At 46.4% G+C, this 22,591-nt stretch overlaps 1 protein-coding gene across 1 annotated transcript; it reads left to right on the top strand.

Moving 5' to 3' along the window:
* Positions 1–16,748: 16,748 nt before the first annotated feature.
* Positions 16,749–20,443, top strand: IRX5 (iroquois homeobox 5). The gene is made up of 3 exons (XM_069027194.1): positions 16,749–17,184; positions 18,421–18,826; positions 19,080–20,443. Exons 1-3 carry the CDS (start codon positions 16,936–16,938, stop codon positions 19,844–19,846), a joined length of 1,422 nt encoding a protein of 473 aa, XP_068883295.1. The 5' UTR covers positions 16,749–16,935; the 3' UTR covers positions 19,847–20,443.
* The last annotated feature ends 2,148 nt before the right edge of the window (positions 20,444–22,591 follow it).

Genomic DNA, 22,591 nt, shown 5'->3' with positions numbered 1-22,591 from the left:
CATACTGGCACACACAAGGAGTAAGTCAAACAGCACAGGTTTATTTTGCATTATCCAGGATGTGAAATGTGAATATTATCTGACAGATCTGCACAGCTTTCTAACACATCCAATTTTTACCACATCCGAGAGATGTAACTGCACCTGCTGAAAAGGCGACACACCAGGGCCAGTCCTCAACAACCCTCTTGTCAACACACCACCCTTCCCAGACATGACGTCTGCACAGCTGGTCTCTGTATGCCCTGTCCTTTCATCAGAGTGACCCAGGGTGCTGGATAACTAATATTTGATAACACGATTAACTTTCACTGAAATAAGTCTGGGTGTGCTCAGGGAAACAGTTCAGTTCGCTTCCCTAGCAGGGGCTATAACCTTCGGGAGAGAATGAGCAAGCAAGCGTGCACGAAGCCTCCTTCCTTAACCAGCACAGCTGCTGACAAAGGAGCCTGTATCTCTCGCCTTCTCTGAAGTTAATCCCAGCAGTTTAAAGCAGACTTGTGAAAAAAACATGAATCTGAAGTTACTCTGAAATGCTACTCCAAGGACACATTAGTTCCACTAGAGTCAAAAGTATACACCAGATGCAATAGGTCGAGCTCTAGTCGAAGAGATTGCACAGAAAGTAAGAGCTAATAATTCTTAATTTGGCATAACATGACATTCCCAACAGCTTCTCTCTCTCCTTCCAGTAATTGTATCTTGGCAGTATACATATTAAAAAATCATTGCACAAAAGACGTGCTGTTGGGGAAAAAAACCCCCAAAACCCAAAGCACCTTTCTTTGTGTTGTGTCATTCCAAAACCTGAAGACACTTTCACTGAAAGGCAAAATATGCTGATCAAAACACAAAGGGGACAAAACCTCATTCATTCCTTATTTGTTTAAGAATTACTAAAAAGAAACATTTTTGCAGGAGGCTAAGGCAACAGTAATTTAGACAATAATAAATTGAGCATTGTAAGAATAACTATTCCATTGAATAAAAGAACTCTGGCAGGAAACTTTTCACATGGCATTCAACAGACATTCAAATAAATGAATGAAGCATGCAAGTTAAATTATTTCAAAAATAAAGACTTTCCAGCAGTTTACCATAATGACAACGTTCTATAGCAAGATACAATAGCTCTTTGTAGCCTAAAAATTGTCAGTTTTATTTTACAAAGATGACTTCCAAAAGCATCTTGTCATGACAATTGAGTTTTTAGGAAAAAACAACCTGTCATTTGATAAATAGATGAAATTAACTGTCATTAAAGCCACTTAAGCACTCCTCCTTCCTGTTATCCTTCTCATCTTGGCTGTAACTGATAAGAAGATTTCAGGGAGGCTCAGTCATTGATGGCAGGATCTAGAAAAGAAACAATTTTGCATACAGTTATCATTCTCATTCACAGCTTCTAGTTATTGTATTTCACTAACCTGCACTTAATTGGCTTCCTTCTGCCCCTGGCAGGAGTACAGTGAACCAGGTACTTCACACAAATCACTGCTCACTGTTACACCTTACACCATGAAAATACTGAGGTGATTGCAATCCTATGGTGTTAATATTACATACAAAGGTAACAGTAACAAAATCCCGGTAACAGAGTCCCATTATCCACCAACTGTGAGTTGCTAATACCAGCCAGTGCTTTAGCCAGTAGGGACCAGACATTACTCATTATCATGCAGTTCATTACTTATGGGACATGGCTGAACTTGAGCCTGTAACTTCTGGAAAATGTACCACTCGTGCACAGGAACACAGCAACGAAATAAATGAAGGACCAGATGCGACAGTTACAGCAGAATTAGTGAAGAGGCAAACTACAACTGCACACTTCCTCCCCCTGTTCCCCTCCCAAAAACATTATCCAAGATTTTGTCTGACTAAGCAAGCAGCTTCAAGAGGAAAGGAGGACGTGGACTGGGCAAAGAAAAAGCTCTGAGCCTTGCATATCCAGACTAACTCTCGTGCAACCCCAGGAGGTTGTGTGCATGGCAACCCCACTTCCAACATACAGAGTAATTAATTGTATTCCCACACTAAAGCTACCATGGCACACCTCCACCTTGGCAGATTTCTAGCTGGCTTTAATCCTTTCCACCTTCCACATGCCAGGTTCCTCACACCAACTGGCCCTCAGTGACAGCTGAGTTTTTAATGCCATACAATACCTTGATGCAAATGGGTTTTGCCCTTTTTCCCACCTTTTGCTAGACTACACTGCCACTTAGTCACTGCACTGACATAACAACTCCACCTTCTCTACTGCAGCGCAGCTGTACATCCACTGACGTGACAACGGGAAGTGAGGGCCTTCATCCCTACAGGAGCAGAGCTGCCTTTCAGTTTGCAACTTGCATCATTTTCATGCCGAGGACAGAGCATATGGTCCTTCGAAGGGACATCAAAATAAATATGACAGGTCAGTGCAATCATCATACTGAATGAATTCAAATGATGCCATATCTAAAATGAAATGTGTGCACATAATAAAGATTCAAATGACAAAAAAATTCCCCTACCCTTTATCCCTCTCTGAATTATTTATGAATTCTGCAACTCCAGCTGTTGCCACCAGCCCAAGGACATTACTTCATTTTGGGAATGACACTTCATATTAAAAGATAAGTTAACAAAAGAAAACAAAAAAAAAAAAGAAAAAAGGACACTGTGGGCCTTTAAAGACCACAGAAAAGCACAATACATCTTTTCCCAGCTTTTACAAAGGAAAATAATCAACAATCAATTCTGTTCATGTTTTTCAACTTGTTTCCATAATTCCAGACACAGATTTCAACACTCATGCAAGTCAGCCATGCCTTTTTAACCACTGCAGTTAAGCAAGACCCTCAAAGCATCTTGGATCCCTCACATATTTTTATAGGGTTATCTCAGTCATGGTTCACCATAAACCATATGCTAACACACCAAAGACTGTGAGTATTAGCACTACTGACAGCTTTTAGTACATAAAATGGTCCTTTCAAAATAATGGAATATTTGCATATATGGAATAGCTTTTGAGAAAAGCAATAATTTGTTCACAAATTTAAACAAAAAGGAACAACACCTTCAAAGTGTAGTTTAGGGCTCAAATAATTGGTTTCAAGTAATCATGACATTTAGATGAGCAAATTCTACATAGGGCTATCTGCCCACTTGTAGACTGTTCTGATTTGGGTTCCATCACATATTAGTTCTTGGATTTCAAATAAGTAATTTGGCAATGGGAAGGAAGTAGCATGGAGAAGGCTTAGCCAGTAAGCTCAATTTCCATCACCTATATCAACATGCTCTCCTCCTTTACTTTAAACTATGAACTTGTTTTAGTTGGATGGTCTGTAGAGCAGGTGGATAACACAGAAGCTGAGTAAATAGGAAAAAAAAAATTTAAAATCCACCATTGGTTTTGGTTGCTACTTTATTCATAATGGAATCATAATGGAATCAATGAATTGTTACACAAAACCACCCACTACAAGAACATACTGATGCACTGTGTTCCCATCAGGTTTGAAATTAACTGAAATGAGTCAAAATTTGCAAGTTGCCAAGTGCTGAAGGACATACAGCCCTTAAATATTAACCCTTCATGACTGACCAATAGCCTCATCTCAGCCACAAAGGATATTATTCTGTTCTCTACCCATGATCTTAATTTCACAGCATTTTCTACTTTTACCTAACTGAACAGCAATTGAGCTTATGTTCTAGTCCTGGGAGATCCCAAATGCCACAAGAACTTTTAACCAATTAATGATTTAGGATTGTTTTTTGTCTGAGGTTTTTATTCTCCTCCATAATCACCTGAAAGTGGACTAACAATTGTCACAGTTCTAACACCAAGAGATGTGTGAATAAACAACAGAGCTTCCAAGGTAACGTCATCAGACATCTCCAGTATCACCCAAAAAGCCTCAAAGCCAAGAATGCACCATTTGCCTTTAGTGCCAAGCACACGGTTCAGAGCTGGAATGCCAGATATTCAATAAACAAACTCATCTTTGGGAAAGGCAGCAAAGCAAGAGCTGCTACCTAGCTCGCAAGTAAAAAATGCCAATGGCTTGAAAGCAGAGCCCACTTCGGTTTCACTGCCAGCAGTACCTCCAGCAGTATCTGCTGTTACTCAGTTTGGTACCATGAGCTCATGCAGTGTTATTCAGGAAAAGGAGATGTTGTTAAAATAAACATTTATTTGCCCTTCAGTCTGCACCAGAGCTGGCACCCAGCCCTGAACAGTCTCCCTCTTCCTCGCTACTGTGGGAAAGCTACCAAACAAGAATCCTCCCCTTCCATCTCCTGCTGTTGGCCAAAAAAACAAAAAGGTACAGAAACAAAGAGAACAGGAAGAGAATTTGAGGTGCGTAAAATGCCACTGAGCAGGAAATTAAGGTTCAACATTGTAACATTTGTAGATTTCTTGTAACATTTAACAAGAGACCCAAATTCTCCTGTTGCCACGGCTATATATTTCAGTTTATTACTGCCTCACCATTAATAATTCTCCAATATTTTGGAAATCCCAGGTGCTATGCACAAACCCTCTCAAAACTACAATTATTTACAGTTACAACCCACTCAAATGTACATCACTTTTTTTTCCTGAAAACTAACAAATTAAAAACAGGAACATATCTCACATTCCAGGGTTGCCATTTAACTCTCAATGCCACAGGTTCTCAAGTGCCTCCTGAAATAGTTTCTAGCTGTGCTAAAGGAATGACATTTGGAAAAAATCACCTGTGTGCTGATAGGAAAACATCCTTCTGAAGATTTTCACAAGCTCGTTGGAAGCAATTGAAGTTAGTCAGAAAATAAGGAAAGTCGTCTTCATGCCCAAACATGCTCACTAAATGCTTCTGGCTATGACATTATTTCATAATTGACATATTATACACAACACCTCAAGAAAATATCTTTTTGTCTATGTCTGGATTACATGGCTATTTATACCCAGTGCTTCTGCAGAGCCTTCCCAATGTTGCACAATGCTCTTGAATACAAATGACCAATTGATCCTTTCACATGATAGGGTGGGGTTTTTTTTAGCGTTCAATATTTTTAATGTTAAAAAAAATTGTACCTCAACATGGTCTTTAATCGAATCCTTACCCTGAACAACTGAAGTACATTCGTATTAATCTATTAGATGCTTTTCCACACCACACCTATGGCACTGCATAAATTACTGTAATTTAAATGAATTACTGCTTGAGAATTCTCATTTGGTAAGAAACATGCGGTGTTACATGTTATGGAAAGAAAAACATGCATTATAGTAACTAAGTTTTATAACACAGTATATCTAGGTGCTCATAAACCAGCCATTCTAAACTGTTGAAGGACAAGAACATTAGCTGATCACACAGAAAACACATCAGTATGTCAAGAAGTCAATAATATGAAATTAAATCTACAGTTTATTTAGATATATTTCCATGTTCATATTCAGAATCCACATTAAAAATGCCATTAGGCAAGCCAGAGAATATTACTGCAAAAGACATTTACACCAATAGTAATTCTATCTCTGCCCTGGATAACTTGCATTTTCCTCTTTAAGCGTTTGATCTACTGAAACATATTGAAGAAAAAGAACTTGGAGGAAAAACAAAAAGAAAAAATAAACATAAGAAATCACTGAAGTTCTTTTGTTACGTTATTCCACATATTACTAATGTTTAAGGATGATTTGTTTAAGACTGCACATTTCAACTACCTAACAGTAAAGAATGAAAAGCTTCTTGCTACAAGCTAAAAAGAAAGTCTTTACCATGCTCCTTGAAGAGCTCATTTTCACATTACTCAGGCTTCATTATGCTGAATCAATATTCGTTTAGTCACTGGGTTATTGACATATTTTAAAATAAAAGTATACCCTTCAGCTACTGCACTCATTACGGGTAATTTGTCTTGTCAGGGAGCAGGGAATATTATCCCAGTCTTTCAGGGGCTGACAGCCCATGGAAATACCTCCCCTTGGTTACAACTGTAAATAATTTTAAGGTAAAATATTGAAAAATCAATGACTGTTTCCTGCAATCTGTCACAAACAAATCAATCATAATCTGCACAGCCAGAGAGTATGATTTGAAGGAGATGAGAGCAGATGTAATTCTTGGCTGGAATCTCTCATTTCAAAATCACTTCACATAATGGTATCATCATTTAAACACTTAGCAGTCACTGCAACTGCCACTCATAACATCTAGTTGGACAAAACCACAAGGAAGAGGAGGAGAAACGCCACTGCTGTTATGTAAACAAACACTTTATTTCAATGGTTGCAACATTAGCAAATTTCACAGATATAACAACAAGGCTTGCCCCTCCACTAACATCCCAGGCGCTTTTCCTTCCCAGAGGAAGACTGCCTATAAATTAGCCTCTCAAAATGCAAAGCATTACAAATTTTAAAACCAAACTATGCTTCATAAAAGGTGAGAAATAATATCTGGTACTAACACTACTTCTAAAAATATTTTTCATTCACTCCAAATCACAAATAACAGAATTACGTTTCAAATTCTTAAGAGATTAAGAAAGGAGAATTATCTGGGGTACCTTTGTCTTTTTAAGAGCAATAAGGATTTCAATGCTTCTTTGTCTTCTACATATTATATTTCACATCTAATTTTCATTAAGCACACACTGACTCAACTTTAGGGTAGGAAGCACTGCAAAGTACATGGGAAAGAAACCCATAACCTACATAAATTAATTGCTAAAATATTTTCAACTTGCATTCAAAGATTAAATGTTGTATATGGAATTACATCAGTATAAAGGATCAATTTATACATAAGGAATTAACTACTGCATTCAGATGCTATAAACTGACTTTTGTACATGCGAATAAATTGTGTAAAACTAATCTATTTTGATGGAGTAACACTAACACTTAGACTAAAATTATTTCCTCATTTGTCCCCCCACCTCACTACATTTTCACCACAACACTACAGTGTTTAAAAGAATGCTCTGAAGATAAAACTGTTGTGCAACGGCAACCATAGGCCTAAGCCTGCATTTCTTGCACAAACAAAATTTAGAAATGTTCATGGAGTGTTTCCCTCTGGAGTCTGTAATTTGAGCTCTTAATCTTTAACGTGCAGAGCCCGTTATCACATACTAATTTTAATCACATTAACCTTAGCAACTCCTAATTCTGAATATTTATCTTACAACTGTGAGACTAAGAAAAAAATGCAATCAAAAACATGAAATTATTTTCTCTTTTCTTGAAAAAAATCCCTTAATACTGTTTTTAAAAATGAAAGAATAGGGCATATTGTACATCTAAGTAAACCTCTCCAAGGTTTGCCTTCCTTTAAAGCAAGCTTTAAGTCTCTTTATCTTTTACATGGAAAACACACATCTCTAACTCTTTATTGATACACATCAAAACCATTATTGTTTGCAACAGCTGGACAGAGTCTCTTTCTTAGCAAAATAAATTATTTAAAAAAAAAGAAACTGAAGTCTTAGGCCAGAAGCAGCAGTTAATGCCTTAGAGGCTAACTAAGTGTAAGTGTAAATATCAGGCATGAAGAGAATCAGCTTATTGTGGGGAAAGGCCACTCCACAGCGAAAGGAAGCAGGAGGAGGCAGTGGGTGAGGAATTGCTAAGAAACAGAGTAGCTCCTAGAAACGAGCTGCAGCTCCCCACTTTTTACCTGGATGAGATCTATAATGAAGCAATCCAATAGACAGCCTCAGGCTCCTCAGCCCTTTCAAATCTCCTCCCTGGCCCAGTGACACTCAGAGGGAAGCCCCGCTCACTACACTAAGCCATTGTGTGAGGGAGAAGAGCGGTGTGTACGGAACGCGTCGGCAGCTTCCGCCTGTGCCATTCCCCTGAGCCAGGTTCTCATTTCTTGTGACAATCACCTAATTAGGTGGGTCAAGAATTGCAGAAGATAGAAGAGATTCATTCTTCCTACACGCCAGTTCTCCTATTTGTAAAAATGAAGGCAATGGCTCTTCCACTCCATTGTAAGGCACTTAATAAATGTTAATAATAATTAAGTCAGTCACATCTCCCAGACAACACTGTCAGATCTTTTTTTGCAGTATTTCAGAACTATTGGGCTCAGGAGGGAGCTCCTACAAGCTCCAGACAGAAAAGGACTCACGAATTCCATCCTTCAATGCGAGAGGTCACAGAGGGCTGTGCCACAGCAGACATTTCACAAGCCCTGAGGAGCAAGAGTAGCACATGCTGCTGCATTACAGATGTTTATGGGTCAGCACTGTGAGTGCAATTTCCTGCTGGACAAAGCATTAAGATGCTCTAACAGCTAGTAGGACCGTGAAGTCTTTCTGGTTAAGAAGTTGAACTAGATTCAATTTTTTGAATGAAAAGATATTTTCCTTTATTCCATCTTTATCAAGAAACAAAACAACTACTGGTTATGGAAAGAGCTGTAAAAAAAAAGACACTGGCTTAAAGAAAGCTACTAGCATTTCTTCTAGTACCCACCTTGTCCATTTACTGCTCTCACTCATAATGTTCATTTAAATTACTGGCATACGTTCATTTATTTAATGCAGCTCCACACAATCACCAAACAACATAGCAATGCCATATTACACCATGCAACATTACTGATATTACACTATTAGCAATACTCTACCTAATGAAGTTTATAAAGTCTTCATGTTTGGGCATTATGGAAAGATGAAGAATGCTGCTTCGAAACAGCCCCTGCCTTCCAATTCTGCTCTTCCCTTCTTCAGCGCTGCTGAGACCATCTCACTGAGCTCATCTGGGGAGGACAAAAATAGAAGGAAAAGAAGAACATACTTATTACAGTTCTTGTCACCTGCACTGCGTGACTTTCTCAACAGGAACGGGAATAAAGCTGACGTATCTGGAAACATTAATTCTGCATTTTGTAAGTGACTGAACCCAGCACCACAAAGGAAAGTGCCCCTACTGTAATGCTTTGCTTAATGAATCATATCATACTCACAGCAGATTACTTACCGTTAACTCTGAACAGGACTTAATATGGTTAAAAAGACTGCAAGCCCAGATGCATTCCAGCTTTGTACTAGGTCTCTTCCCATATTCAGGCAGATACAGGACAGGATGGACTGCTGGGTTCATTTTCCCCAAGTGGGCCTCACTGCTTCTCTCTTGGATGCAATCTATAAAGATTAAAAAAAGGGACATATGGAGAATGAGGGATGGAACACAAATACAGTATTTGTCACTAATTCAGACAGCATGTTTCTCTGACAAACAAGGATTACAGACTGAGCAATGCAAGGGTTTCTTCACCCATTGATCCAGCATGTTTGTTAAATCCCACAGATACTGTGTTAGTACCACATCCCACTGGATGATGTTCAACCATGCACATTCCAAGTGGAGCACCACAAACAGGTGCCTATGGAAATCAAAGATCTGAGGAATGTGAAAGTTTAATGGCATTTTGCTAATGAACCAGTAACAACATTAATAACCTGCTCTTGGTCAAAAGCACAACAGTCTAAAAATTATATGAGCACGGACACCATTTTACATCTGAACATTTCTGAGACAAGCAGAGCTCCTGTTAGGTAAACTGAGGCTGAGGTTACATGAACAAATCTAGGTCATAGGATGTGCCAGAAATGCAAGAAGAAAACAAACCCAGGTCTAGCCCCTTGCCTGCTTCCAAGTTTTCCCATCCCTTCTCAGCCAGTCTAAAAGTCTCTCCACCCTTCTGCAGCCTCCTCTCAAAGAACTACCTGGATGACCTCAGCTTAAGTTTTACTTAAGGACACAGTAGCACAGTGTATACTTCAGGATATATCAGCAGAATTTTAACTGAAACAATAAATCAAATACTGAAATAAACTTAAGAAAAAGCATAAAGGAAAAAAATACCTTTAAAATTACTTTTGAAACTTAGGCTCTGCAGAGCTGTCCTCTTCCCAAGAGACATTCATGGAACTTAATGCCTAGAGGAGCTGGGAGACAGTAAGGTTCTTCCTAGATAAAAGCCAGAAAGTCAGCACAAACAAAGTAATTCTTGCACTGCCAATATCATAAAGAAGTTGTAGGCACCTTTTTATAATGACAGAGTGTTCTTAATAAAAGCTTCAAGCAGGTTTTACAGCTGCATATTATCCAATGAAACCAGTAATAAACAGCACTGTAGAATTATTTAGTGCAACTCCAATACGCTGAGAGTCTCAACCTCGGTTTTATTTATCACACAGGCTAAAATGTTAGTTCTTGTCTTTAGAGTAGCAGCCAAGCCTGTAGCTATCTTTTATCCCAGCACACTGCCATCTGGATATTGATACTTTGCTCTGGGATATGAAAGAAGAGCATAGTTACCTAACACAGCTTGATTGAAAACACAGGACCTACATATTATACCATGCATTATTCTACACAAAATTAAATCTGAAGGGCAGGAAAATTTCTGTGGATGTCATCAGAGAATATTTCAGAGGTAAATGCTGTGTTCTTGATCTGCACTAGAAATGCTAAGATATACTGTGAAAAAATATGTATTTACGAAAAGAAAAAGCTTGTTTTTGCTCTGTTGGGGAAAAAAGAAATTGCTCAGGAAGGTGCATCTCCTTCTGGAAGAGCAGGAGAGTCATCAGTCACATGTTCATTAGTACAGTAAACTCTGTTATGGTGATCCATATTCAGCTTGAAAGGTCCAACCGGTTTGGTTTTTTCCTCAAGCAGTGATTTATAATAATAAAAAAAAAAAATGCTGGTTCTACAAATACATTCACATTAATCTGTAAAAATCAGCTTCAAGAATCATCTACATCTGCATTACCGACATTAAGGAATACAGACTAAAAAGCTCTAATATTAATAAAACCCCAGAAATGATAAAGAATTCCTTGGGTGTAAGGCCAGAAAGGCTACCTTGGCTTTATGTTTCAGAGAGGTACTGCTGAGCTCTTGCAAACACTGGTCATAAAGACTGCAAATATATGTAAGTAAAACAGATAAAGAACAAAATCTTTGGAACACAACATTGCTATTAAGTCACCCACCTCTAACACCCACACCGGAGGCCAGATTACAGCTACAGGAGCTCCCACCATGCTGCAGCACCTGCAGGCAAAAGAGAATTTGCCACTGTGAGGGAAGCTATGGGCTCATGTACATCCCATAAAACGGCACAGGGAGCCACAGCCATCCTTCCCACTGAGCTGCTCCTCATTTGCTGTAAGAGCCAACTAACAGTAGATGTGGCTTGCTTTAAGTGAAAAACTTATTTCAGACATGAGAGAGAGCAGTTTTTTATTTTTTACTCAGGGTCTATTTTCTGCATATGTCCATGGAACTGTAAGTAAAATAAACCCTAAAGACATTCTTCACTTAGTCCATACTATGCCAACAAATTCAAGCAAATAATGCCATTTAAGTTAATTACAGGAAACTTCAAGGAAACTGAAATACAGTTTCAGGTTCTCCCATGATACTGTCAAGATCTTTGGAGTTACATGCTCAATACAATAACTAGGTGCTTGAAAGGCTTGTCAGCTGCAATTCTGTATTTCATTCCACACACTAAAAAGGTTTGCTGAAGCAATTTAAAAAAAAAAAAGACTGGAACTGATAATCAGGTTTTCTTTTAGCAGACAAGAAGAGATTTAACATAGACAGGCTTGGAGAGAAAAACAAAACTCTAAGCTACCTAATACCCAAATGCTAGGGACGGAAGAGTTGTTCTTGGTGTTCACGAGTTTACACCTCGCTCTCAGGCCACAAACACAGAGAGTGTGAACAAGGAGCATCTCAGGCAAAGGAAGCACAGGCAGAAAAAACAACAGAGCAGCTGAGGGTGTCTTGCCCAGAGAGCTCCTTCAGGGACCCTTCACCCAGGCCGAGAGCCACAAACACTGGCACTTCCACTGTGCTGCCTGACCCTGGAACTCCCAGCACTGCACCTGAGGGAAGCAGTGTCTGTGGGAAAGGGCCCCTAAGTTTTACAGCCAATATTTTACATGTGATTTTTTAGCTCTTGCCCAGTTAATAATGTATTGATTTAACACACAAAGACACAGGCCCCTCCCTCCTCTTTGCACGCTAATTAGTTTTACTTCTATGATAGTGCAAAGATGAGAAAGAAAATTTTCTTTTCTCTTCGTGCCTAATTAAAAAAAAATGAATATTCACGTGTATTTATTTTCCTCTGTTATGAGTTGTTAATACTTTTAAATATACTGTACAAAACATCTCTTCTCAGATGTTTCCAGCAGCAATTTCCACTACCATCTGAGTCTCACAGGGTTTTTTTTAATAGGACAGCTTTAAATGAAACAAGATATCATGTAGGGGAAATACTTTTTAATTTTTTTTTTTCTTTAAGAGGATTCCCTTTAGCATCACATACAGATCTCCTGGTAATATAGTCACAAATTGAACTGGAGAAACAAATTATTGAGTGTCTAAGGTCAGGTATTCTGATAAAGAAATATCAAAAAGGTTTCAACAAAACAGCCTCCTTCTCATCTACCCCTGTAAAAAGAAAAAAAAGTTGAAATGATCTCCTAATGCATCTCCCTTCATAATTCATGCTGAAAGATGACATTTTCTCAGGATCTTAATTAAGATAATGATGAACACCTGTGTCGGCATTCTTTGGCAAGACAGCATTATCCATCATAATCTTTTAAGTACTCTCAAAAAAACCCAACAAAATCGTATGACGGAACCAATCTGTTGCCTCTCCTCACACTAAGTTTTACATCTCAGACACACAGAAGAACGATTAGATCTTTAAAGACTGCAATAAAAACAGGATCGTTAGATTTTAAAGTTTCAACAGAAAGTAGCTATTAAATTAATTAAATTAAGGTGTATCATATCCAAGATAGCCAAGTTTAACTCCATTCACTACAAGCCACCTGGAACCAAACCACTTACAGTTAGAGCCTACCAATAGCTGTACTTTTAAAATATAGTTTGCTGCTACTTTCAGGATCATCCTGCCTCTTTTTAACCTCCCAGAAAGAAAATATTCTCAGCTGATCCCTACTGTACATTCATGCACTAACTTATTAAGCCATTTTATGCTGTACCACACATATTTGCACACCCTCAATGAAATTATGCAAAAAAAAAAAAATCAATGTAGAAAAACAAATATGCAAATTCAAATATTGCTACATTTTGGGTCACATTTTGTGCAGTCATCTCAAATCCAAGTTCTTCTCATGCCAAAATCCCTGCTGGAGTCCAACTACTAAACTAACCAAAGACCTTTTAAACAGCTTTGCGGGATCAGCCCATCAGATTGAAAGCTACAAAAATAGTGATTCTAATTATTTATTTATACAAGCGGAATCTAAATTCACATGCTGGAATTTAAATAAATTGAAGAGTGCATAAGCAGCCTGTAAATCCTTCCCACTGTTAAATAAGATTTTAAGGGCAAGTGTTTTCTCTATTACATTAACAATTTATCTTCCAAAAAATTACGAGAAAAATATACGAAGTCCAGAATTTTAATATCAACTTGCACTGATATAGTTTCACTGGCAGCTGCAAAGTACACAAACTCCTGACACCAAGGATCCATCCATACCTTCAAATGCACATACCATCAGCAAAAATGAAGAGAAGTAGCAAATGTATTCTCAAGCCCCACATTTGTTAACAGAACTGATGAACAACACAGGAGTCTTGAAACAAACTTCTTATTTCCCTTCGATCAAATGGCTGAAAAGTCCTGCAAAGCAGATTAGTCTTAGGCTTTCACATTTTAATATGCTGGTATCAGAGGAAAAGGTTGCTGTGACTAGTCATTCAGTAGAGCTATCAATGTGCAAATAAAGCAGAAAATAGAGACATCCTTAAGAAATGAGTCTCAAATTTGATATAAAGTGAAGGTGACAACCACAGCGATAAAACTATAAACTAAATGTTTCAAGATCTTGAATAATTATCTACAGTTCTTTTAAAATTGCAAAGAATATAAAAGTAGCATAATATAGTGAGAATGTCAGTTTGATAGGCACTCACAATCCTGATGGCATAAGACTCCTATCACTACGGTTTATTAATCAGCTCTGGTATTATGTTGCAATACATGAAAGTATGCATGAACTCACCACAGTTTCCAAAATGTATGCCTACTGAAGAAAGATTAGTGGAACATCAGAAATAAAGAGGGTAATTTTACATGATGTTAACCTTACCTCCTCTTCAAAAAAGTCAGATGCCATGGGAAGATGGTTAAAACTTCTGCTTCTTCCTACAAAGAAAGGAGCACGGAAAAGCAGTTAGTTATTCTAGTCACATATAAAATGAATGTTAAATGTATAAAACTTGACCAGATGATATCTCACTCCCCGAACAAGGGGGATTGTCAGAGGATTATGACAGAGAGCTTTTGAGTGGAAAAAGAAATGCAGTACTCCAGAGCGATCGCTAAAATTAAGCCGGGGACAAATACCGGTGACACCGTGCAGCTGAAAACTGATGAAAGTGCACACCTGTGTGGATTGAGCATGTAAGCGTGCGAGCCGGGGATGGACCCGTCCCGTTTACCGGGGCAGAACCACATAGAGTTTAAAGAGACGAAATTCCGCACACCGCACATTAAAAAACTAAACTAAAAAAACAAACAAACAAACAAAAAAAAACAAAACAAAACAAAAGGGGGGCGACGGGGGTGCAAGAGGATAGAGGAGGGAACGGCCAGACCGAGCGCGGCTCGGCAGCAGCGCCGAGGAGGAGCCGAGCCCGGTGTGGCCTCGCCAGGTCCCGCCCGGCGCCGCCAGGACCGGCGCGGGGCCGGGGCCGAACCCGCAGCGCGGCGGGGCCGGCCCGCGCCGCCCGTCAGGGGGCGCCCCCGCGGCGGGGCAGCGCCGCCACCGAGCGGCTCCGCGGGCCCCGCTCCCTCACCTCGGGCCGGGCCGGGCCGGGCCGGGCCGGGCTGTGCTGAGCCCAGCCGGGCTGGTCCGGCCCGGGGGCGGCCGCCGCGGCCCGCACGCCGCCGTCCTGTCAGCGCCGCCTCCGGACTCCGCCGCAACCGCGCCCGAGCCGCCACCGCCCCTCCACACCCCGCGCTGAGGGACAGGTCCGCGGGCCCGTGGAAGAAGCGGAGCGCCCGCCGCCGGCGGGGGGACAGCCAGTCATGCGCCGGGACGGCCGGGGGCGGGACTGGCGGGGCCGCGGCCTGATGGGTACTGTAGTGCAGGGCAGGGCAGGGTAGGGTAGGGTAGGTTACTCTACTGTACGGCGGGCAGCGCCCGCCCAGCGGGCCTCCGTCCTGCCGCGTCCCCCGCGAAGACAGCGGGGACAGCGCGCCCTGACCGGCCGGCCCTTCCCGCGCAGCCCCGGCCCTGCGGCGCGGCCGCTCGGCAAGTCCCAGCCTGCGCCCAGCCGGGGGGCTGTGGATGTCGCCGCCGGGACGGAGCCCCGGAGACGGAGGGAGAGAGGGAGCGGGGCGGCGTCGGTGTCGCGACGAGGACACGGGTACCTCCTGTCCCGGCCTGCCCGTTTTAAAACACACCCCTGCTTCTCGCGTCTCCGGGTACGTCCCGCGGAGGAGCGCGGCGAGAGCATCAGGGTCGGAAAATTTAAAAGTTACAAAATAAAATCAATTCTAAAATGATAAATCTAATGATATCGCCCCCCTCCCTCGACCGCAAAAGGCATGGCGGGTCCCGATGGCCGGGGGTCCGCGGCCGCTGGAGTATCCTTTCCTCAACCGCAAGGGAAAAAAAAATGCGAGAAGGGAATAAATCGGGATATGTTTCTGTTGGGAAATCTATCTGGTGGAATCACAGGAGATTACATCTTCTGATCGGCAGGGATTTATCCCAGTTCATATGGTTTTAATCTGCTTTCGCCTCGACCCTTCAATGAGCCGAGGGTGGGGAGAGGATACCCTGTGTGTTCCTTAGATCCGCGGGCAAACCCTCGCTCTGAGCGGTGTCTGCGGACCTATCTCAGCCCCCTCCGCTCCCCTCCGGATCGCCCTTCTCCCGCGACCGGCGCTGGGAAAGACTAAATCCGAGCCCCACGAAGCTGATCCCCGCTCCTGGCCGGACCCCGGCCGCACAGCCTCCGCAACAGGTCCGGCGGCGAGGCGGCTCCTGCTCGCGGGAGTGACCGGCCGAGCAGCCCAGCGCTGCCGGACCGGACCGGGCTGCGGCTCTTCCCCGACGAAAATCTCCTTTTTTGTTAAGAAAATCAAAACTAGCATCAGCAGCACTCCGCCGTATATCCCACCTCCAGTGATTTAGCGGAGGGAGGGGCAGGGGCAGAGAGCACGAGGAGGGGTGGCTGTGCAAGGGGGAGCCGGGCGGCTAATAAATCTTATTAAAGATCTATTTTTTTTTCATATACTGATTGGCTTGCATTCCGGCGCAGCGCGGCTCCGCACGGTATTTAGCACATGCAGAAAGTTGGAGCTGATCTTAAATGGCTCGGAGGTGACTGCAATCCAGGAGCCGGCGCACTTGAGCCTCTGAGCGCTGGGGAGGGCCAGGGAAGCGCGGAGCCCTCCCGCTGGTTGGGCCCGGCCGCGGCAGCCCAGCGGGGTCCTGCCAGTCCTTCCACTGACAACACCCCGCGAAGGAGGAGCCTCGCCGGGCCGTGCTGAAGGCGTCAGGAGCTGCAATTTCCAACTTAGCATCTTGGCAGGACCCTTCGGAAAGCGAGAGCGAGGAGGAAGGGGAAAAAAAAAAAGCCCCCCAGTGCAAGGGGGAGAGAGAGAGAAAGAGAGGAGGGGGGGAGGGAAAGAGGGGAAAGCAAGGGGGGGAGAAAAAGGAGGAAGCGGTGCCCGGCTGCAGGCGAAAGCGGAGCAGCAGCCCCGGCGCAGAGCAAGGTGCCGCCGCTGCCCAGCGGGCGAGGGCGGAGAGGCGCCCGCGAAGCCCCGGCCGCAGCCGCCCCAACCCGGCAGCGCGGCGGCTCCCTCCCGGCGCCTTGGGCTCCCGGGTATATGTGTGCGCCTGGCCATGTCGTATCCTCAGGGTTACTTGTACCAGCCGTCAGCGTCCTTGGCTCTCTATTCCTGCCCTGCGTACAGCACCAGCGTGATCTCCGGACCCAGGACCGATGAACTTGGGAGATCTTCTTCGGGCTCCGCTTTTTCCCCTTATGCCGGATCTACCGCCTTTACCGCCCCTTCCCCGGGTTACAACTCCCACCTCCAGTACGGCACCGACCCGGCCGCCGCCGCCGCCGCCGCCTTCACTTCCTACGTGGTAAGAGCAGCCGCGGGCAGCCGGCACCGCGCCGGGCACGACGGCATCCCGCGGGCGCCTGCCCCCCCCTCCCGGGCCTGCTTTTTGTTCCCATTTTATTTTTGAGATCTCGGGGACAAAAGGGAGCGCGGCTCCTCGCCTCGCCGCCCAACTTTCCCGCACCGCCGCCGTGCGCTGCCGCACACTGTTGCTGGCGGCAGCGGCTGGCAGGGCCGGGCGCGGGGGGAGCCGCCGGCAGGGCCCGGGCGAGAAGGACCGGGACCGGCAGGGACTGGTTTCACTCCCTATTAAAAGAAAAAAATAATATGTATAAAAAGCATCAATCGTAGTTCTGCAACAATTAACTTGTGATTGAAAACGGAATGAACCCAGGACCGGTCGGCGATGGGAGAAATCCGGGCGATAAATCCAGGCAACTTTCTCCTGCACGGCGATAATTAGGCTTAAATATTGCAGAGCTCTAATCCCATGGCCGCGAGCTGCTCCGCGGGGCTGTGCGGGGAAGTGAAGGGGAAGGTAGGGCACTGCACCGCCGTGCGCGCCCGCGGGGCACCGCGGGGCCTGTCCGGGTGCGGGACATCCACACCGCAGAGCTGCGGCCACCGCCAGCGCCCCGCAGCTCCCCCAAAAACCGGCGAGTTTTGCTCAGCTTCTCTTCTATGTTTTAGGGCATGGTTTCACAGTTCCTTCTTCCCTTTTTCTGTATCCTTTTCTTTTCTCTTTCTTTTCTCTTGCCTTCCCCACCCCCCCCCCCCCCTTCCCCCTTTTTTTGTTTCTCTTTTATCGTCTTTTTCTCTTTTCTCTTCTTCCCTTTATTTTTTCCCCCTCCCGTCCCTGGGCAGGGAGGAGCGGCCCAGCCCGTCCGGCCGCCTGGGCCCGGCAGGTTGTCTGCCGTGATCGCAGGGCGGGGGGAAGGCTCCAGTCCCCCTGCCTCTGTCCTCCCCCACGCCGCGCTGCCCACTTGCTTATCCGCTCCTGCATTTGGGGCAAAGCCGCTGATTGCTGCAGGCAGCCGGTGGTCTCCTGGGCCGGAGACTACGGGCCCCGGAGAGCCCTCAGGCCCTTCCTCCCGGGAAAGAGCCGGGGAGAAGCCGGGCCGGGCCCGGAGCTGGGGGAGAGGCGGCGGGCCGCGGGCAGGGGCCGCGGGCAGGCCCCTGGCGTTGCCTTTGCCCTGTCATTGCCGCCCCGCGGCCGCCTGACCTCGCCCCACCGGGCCGCTCTCCCCTCTCTCCCCAGGGCTCGCCCTACGACCACACGCCGGGCATGGCCGGTTCCCTGGGGTACCACCCGTACGCGGCGCCCCTCGGCTCCTACCCCTACGGGGACCCCGCGTACCGCAAGAACGCGACGCGGGACGCCACGGCCACTCTCAAGGCCTGGCTCAACGAGCACCGGAAAAACCCCTACCCCACCAAGGGCGAGAAGATCATGCTGGCCATCATCACCAAAATGACCCTCACCCAGGTCTCCACCTGGTTTGCCAACGCACGGCGGCGGCTCAAGAAGGAGAACAAAATGACCTGGACCCCACGGAACCGCAGCGAGGACGAGGAGGAAGAGGAAAACATCGACCTGGAGAAAAATGACGAGGACGAGCCACAGAAACTGGAGGAGAAGGGGGACCCCGGGACGCCGGACACAGGTAGGACAGCGGCCTCGGCCGGGTCATCGCGGCCGCGCCGTCGGGGCTGCCCCCGGCCCGGTGCGGGGCGGCCGTGGCGTGGCGGCCTGTTCCCCCGAGCGGGCAGCCGGGGCGGGGGGAGCCGGCGGGCAGCAGTGCGGGCCTGGCCACGGCGGGGACCGAGGGGTGGGCGGCGAAGTGGGTGGGCGGGTTTGGGGGCGCAGGGCGAGCCCGAGAGCTGCCCCCCCACCCCTGTCCTTTCTCCCCCTACCAGGAGCGGCGGATCCCAAGGCAGCGCCGGGCTGCGAGCGCCTCCAGGAGTCCCCCGTCCCCCGGGAGGCCGAGAGCGGCCTCAGCGACTCGGATTGCAAAGAGCTAGCGGAGGAGCGGCTCGACGGGCCGCCCGTCCCCCACAAGGCGCCCGGCGCTTCGCCGCTGGGACCGTGCCCGGCGGGCCGCGGGCCGCCGCCGGCGGGCGGCGAGGAGCCCCCGCCGTACCGCCCGCCCTCCGCCGCCGCCGGGCCGCCGCACGCCGCCGACCTGCACCCGCTGCTGCCCGCCGCCACCGGCGCCTCCGTCATCCACTCGCCGCAGCAGGCAGCCCTCGCCAAGCCCAAGCTCTGGTCGCTGGCCGAGATCGCCACCTCGGCGGACAAGGCTAAGGAGGCCGGCGGCGAGGCGGCACCCCCCGGCCCCGCCGTGCTGGGCGGCGGCGGCCCGTCCCGCTCGCCGCCGCGGCCGCGCTCGCCGGCCGCGCAGTGCCCTTTCCCCAACGGGGCGGTCCTGCCCCGGCCGCTCTACTACACGGCTCCCTTCTACCCCGGCTACACGAACTACGGCTCCTTCGGGGCCCTGCACGGGCACCCCGCCGGCGGCCCCGCCGCCGCCGCCCCCGGCGCCCACTTCAATGGATTAAATCAGACTGTCCTCAGCAGAGCCGAGAGCCTGGCTAAAGACACTAAAATGATCAGGAGCCAGTCCCAAGTAGACCTTTGCAAAGACTCACCTTACGAACTGAAGAAAGGTATGTCCAACATTTAATATCGGCTTCTCCTCCCTAACCTCTCCTGGGACTGTGGTTTTGTTATTTTTTTTTCATTTTTTTAATTTATTTGAGAGAAATAATAAATTGCTTTGGCAGTTATTTTTCCAGTACCAAAAGAAAAACAAAACAAACAGAAAAAGACCAGCTTCCCCTCCCTCCCACCACCCTCTTCAAAAGTTTATAGAGTCTATTTGAAATGGCTGGGTGGAAACCGCCCAGAAATGTCTTAAGCAAGTGAAAAGCAAACGAGTGACACGCTCTCTCTCACACACACAAAGAAGAAAGATTTGTATTAAATCTTATTCTGTATATTTAATGTAGCTTTTTTTGTATTTAAATTGATAATACAGTATCTTTGAAGTAAATTATGAAATCAAGACAACTGTACAGGCATTAATGTTGTTTTCGTAATATAAATATATACATTTCTGTGTCTTTTTCCGAATTGTTTCATAGTTTTAAAATATATATATACAAGTTTAATTTAATTTTTTATGCCTATTGTTTTTTTTTTCCTTGGGTGTGAGTTAAAGTATAATGCAAAAACAAGACAAAAAAAAGGAAATAGGTTATACGTATTAGATTAAAAAAAACCAAAACCCTGCAGCCGCCTTTGTAAAATGCAAATATTTAATTAAAAGAGATTTTTAACAGAATCAAAACCACTCTCTTTTTGAAACTGTTAGATACGTGCATAGCTGTGGAAAAATAAAAGCACGTCTTAAATGAGACGCGGGGCTCAATTTTGGATCTCACTGAAGACTTTTTGGGAGTGACAGGCAGTTTCTAAAAGGTCGGGGGGCTCCGGAGGCGAGAGCCGCCCGCGGGGCCAGGAGAGGCGAGCGGCGGCGGCAGCGGGACGGGGCCGGGTGCGGGAAGGACGCTGTTCCCGGAGGTGAAGGCTTAAATCAGGCCACGCACAAAAGCACTTGTTAGAAACACCAAATCGAAGCGCAGTCCCATCTTTTAACCTAATTACTCCCAATCAGTGTCGTGTTTTATGCAAAGCAATCAGCTGGTGAACTTTGCTAATGAGTTCGATTTTCTGCCAGATTTAGCCCGCGTCGCTGCAGCAGCGGTGCTGCGGTGGCAGCCGGGGCCGCCGACTGCACGGGCAAAGGCGCTCGGTGAGGCGGGGGCCGCCTCGGCCCCTTTCCCTTCCCCGCTGCCCAGCCCCGGCGCGCAGCACCGCTGCCCCCGGCTCGCGGGATGGGGCTGTTCAGGCGGGGCCCGCGGGCGCGCAGCCCCGCGCAGGGCCGGCCGCGGGCGCGGTGCTCCCGGCGCTGGCAGGTAGGTGTCACACTCGGCCCGGGTTTGGCTCCCGCCGCCCGCTCGGCCGTGCGGGAGTCCCGCGGGGCCGCGCTCCGCGCTAAGCCCGCAGCGCCGCGGCTGATGGTGGGACAGGGGCCGCGTCGCCGGGGCAATCCCAGCCACCACACGTCCCTTGGGTGCGGAGACAGAGAGCGCCCTGAGCCCTCTCCGCGCCGTTCTGCCGCTCCGCAGCCCAAGGCAGGGAGAAGCAGGTCCCCGTGTGGATTAGGGGCACCCCAGGGCGGAACCCCCAACCAAAAGTCAGTCCCTGCCGGTGCGGCTGTCCCAGCAAAGAAATAACGGCGAGGACTGTTCCTGCACCCAGCCTCGGGGACGGGTTTCTCCTTGTTCAGTGTGGATTTTGTGTGTGTCAGCTGTACGCTGACATCGACGCTGCTGATGTGATGGGAGTATGACTGGGACCTCTGGGGCTGGTGCCCAGACACCCCTCTGTTTGCTTGGATTTTTTTTTTTCTTTACGAGTCATAATTATTTTGTAATCTCTTCAACTTTGTCAGAGCCATTTATTAGCTGTAACAGGTTTATTCATGCATATTTACATTTTACGGGATTTTAAATAGTAGTTTGTATTTTGAGTTTTAAAGATGCAGTCCATATTCGCTTGGTTTTACAATTTTTTATGCATAATCTGGTTTAAAATCAAAATTGTTTCAACTGAATGTGTGAAGAGTCAAATATTCCTGGGATAATAGTCTGTTATTTTGTCATTCTTTAATGATAAATGATTTTTAAAAAACCGCTCGAATTGCTCCGTTGGATATTTCATTTCCAGTCGGTGAGACCTGCGGGCAGGCGTATTTTTCGCGCAGCAGTGAGCTTTACTGGACTCACCTGCCTTGTTTAAAACGGGATAAAGTTCTCGCGGCGAGGGGCAGGGTAGAGCTGGGCCGGGTAAAAGCAGCCCCGATGTGCGGGGCTGGAGGCAAAGCGCCGCGGGCCGCCTCCCGCCGGGCTCTGCCGTTCCCGTCCTCCCGGCGGAGACCGCCTCCGGCTGAACTCGGGGGAAACTCCCTAGCGCCCTGTGCTACAGGGAGCGACAAAGCCTCTCAGGACCGCGCTCCCGAGACAACAGGTTCCACAGAGGAACGACTACCTCAAAATAAATAGGTTTCAATTATTCATCTAGCTATGGATTTTTTTTTTTTTTAAATTGTCGTTCTACCTTTCCGCAGTTGATCTTCCCATCTCTGAAAAAGCTATTTTGCAAAGCAGCTTAGGAGCTTCGCTCGTTCAAAAGCCCTATTCCTTATACTCAGGGCTATTCTGAATAGGTCTATTAGCGATCTCAATACGGTTTTCGTTTGATGTATAAATTCCTAAGGGAATTAACCGTTTCCTTTAGGTTGCAGCCTGTCGCCTATTTTAAACCATAACTATTATGGTAGCCCAAACGATTTCATACAACGATT

Source organism: Aphelocoma coerulescens, chromosome 11 (genome assembly GCF_041296385.1).
Source record: "Aphelocoma coerulescens isolate FSJ_1873_10779 chromosome 11, UR_Acoe_1.0, whole genome shotgun sequence".
Taxonomy (NCBI): domain Eukaryota; kingdom Metazoa; phylum Chordata; class Aves; order Passeriformes; family Corvidae; genus Aphelocoma; species Aphelocoma coerulescens.
Note: the sequence above shows the minus strand (reverse complement) of the source record. Positions and strands in the feature narration are given on the sequence as shown.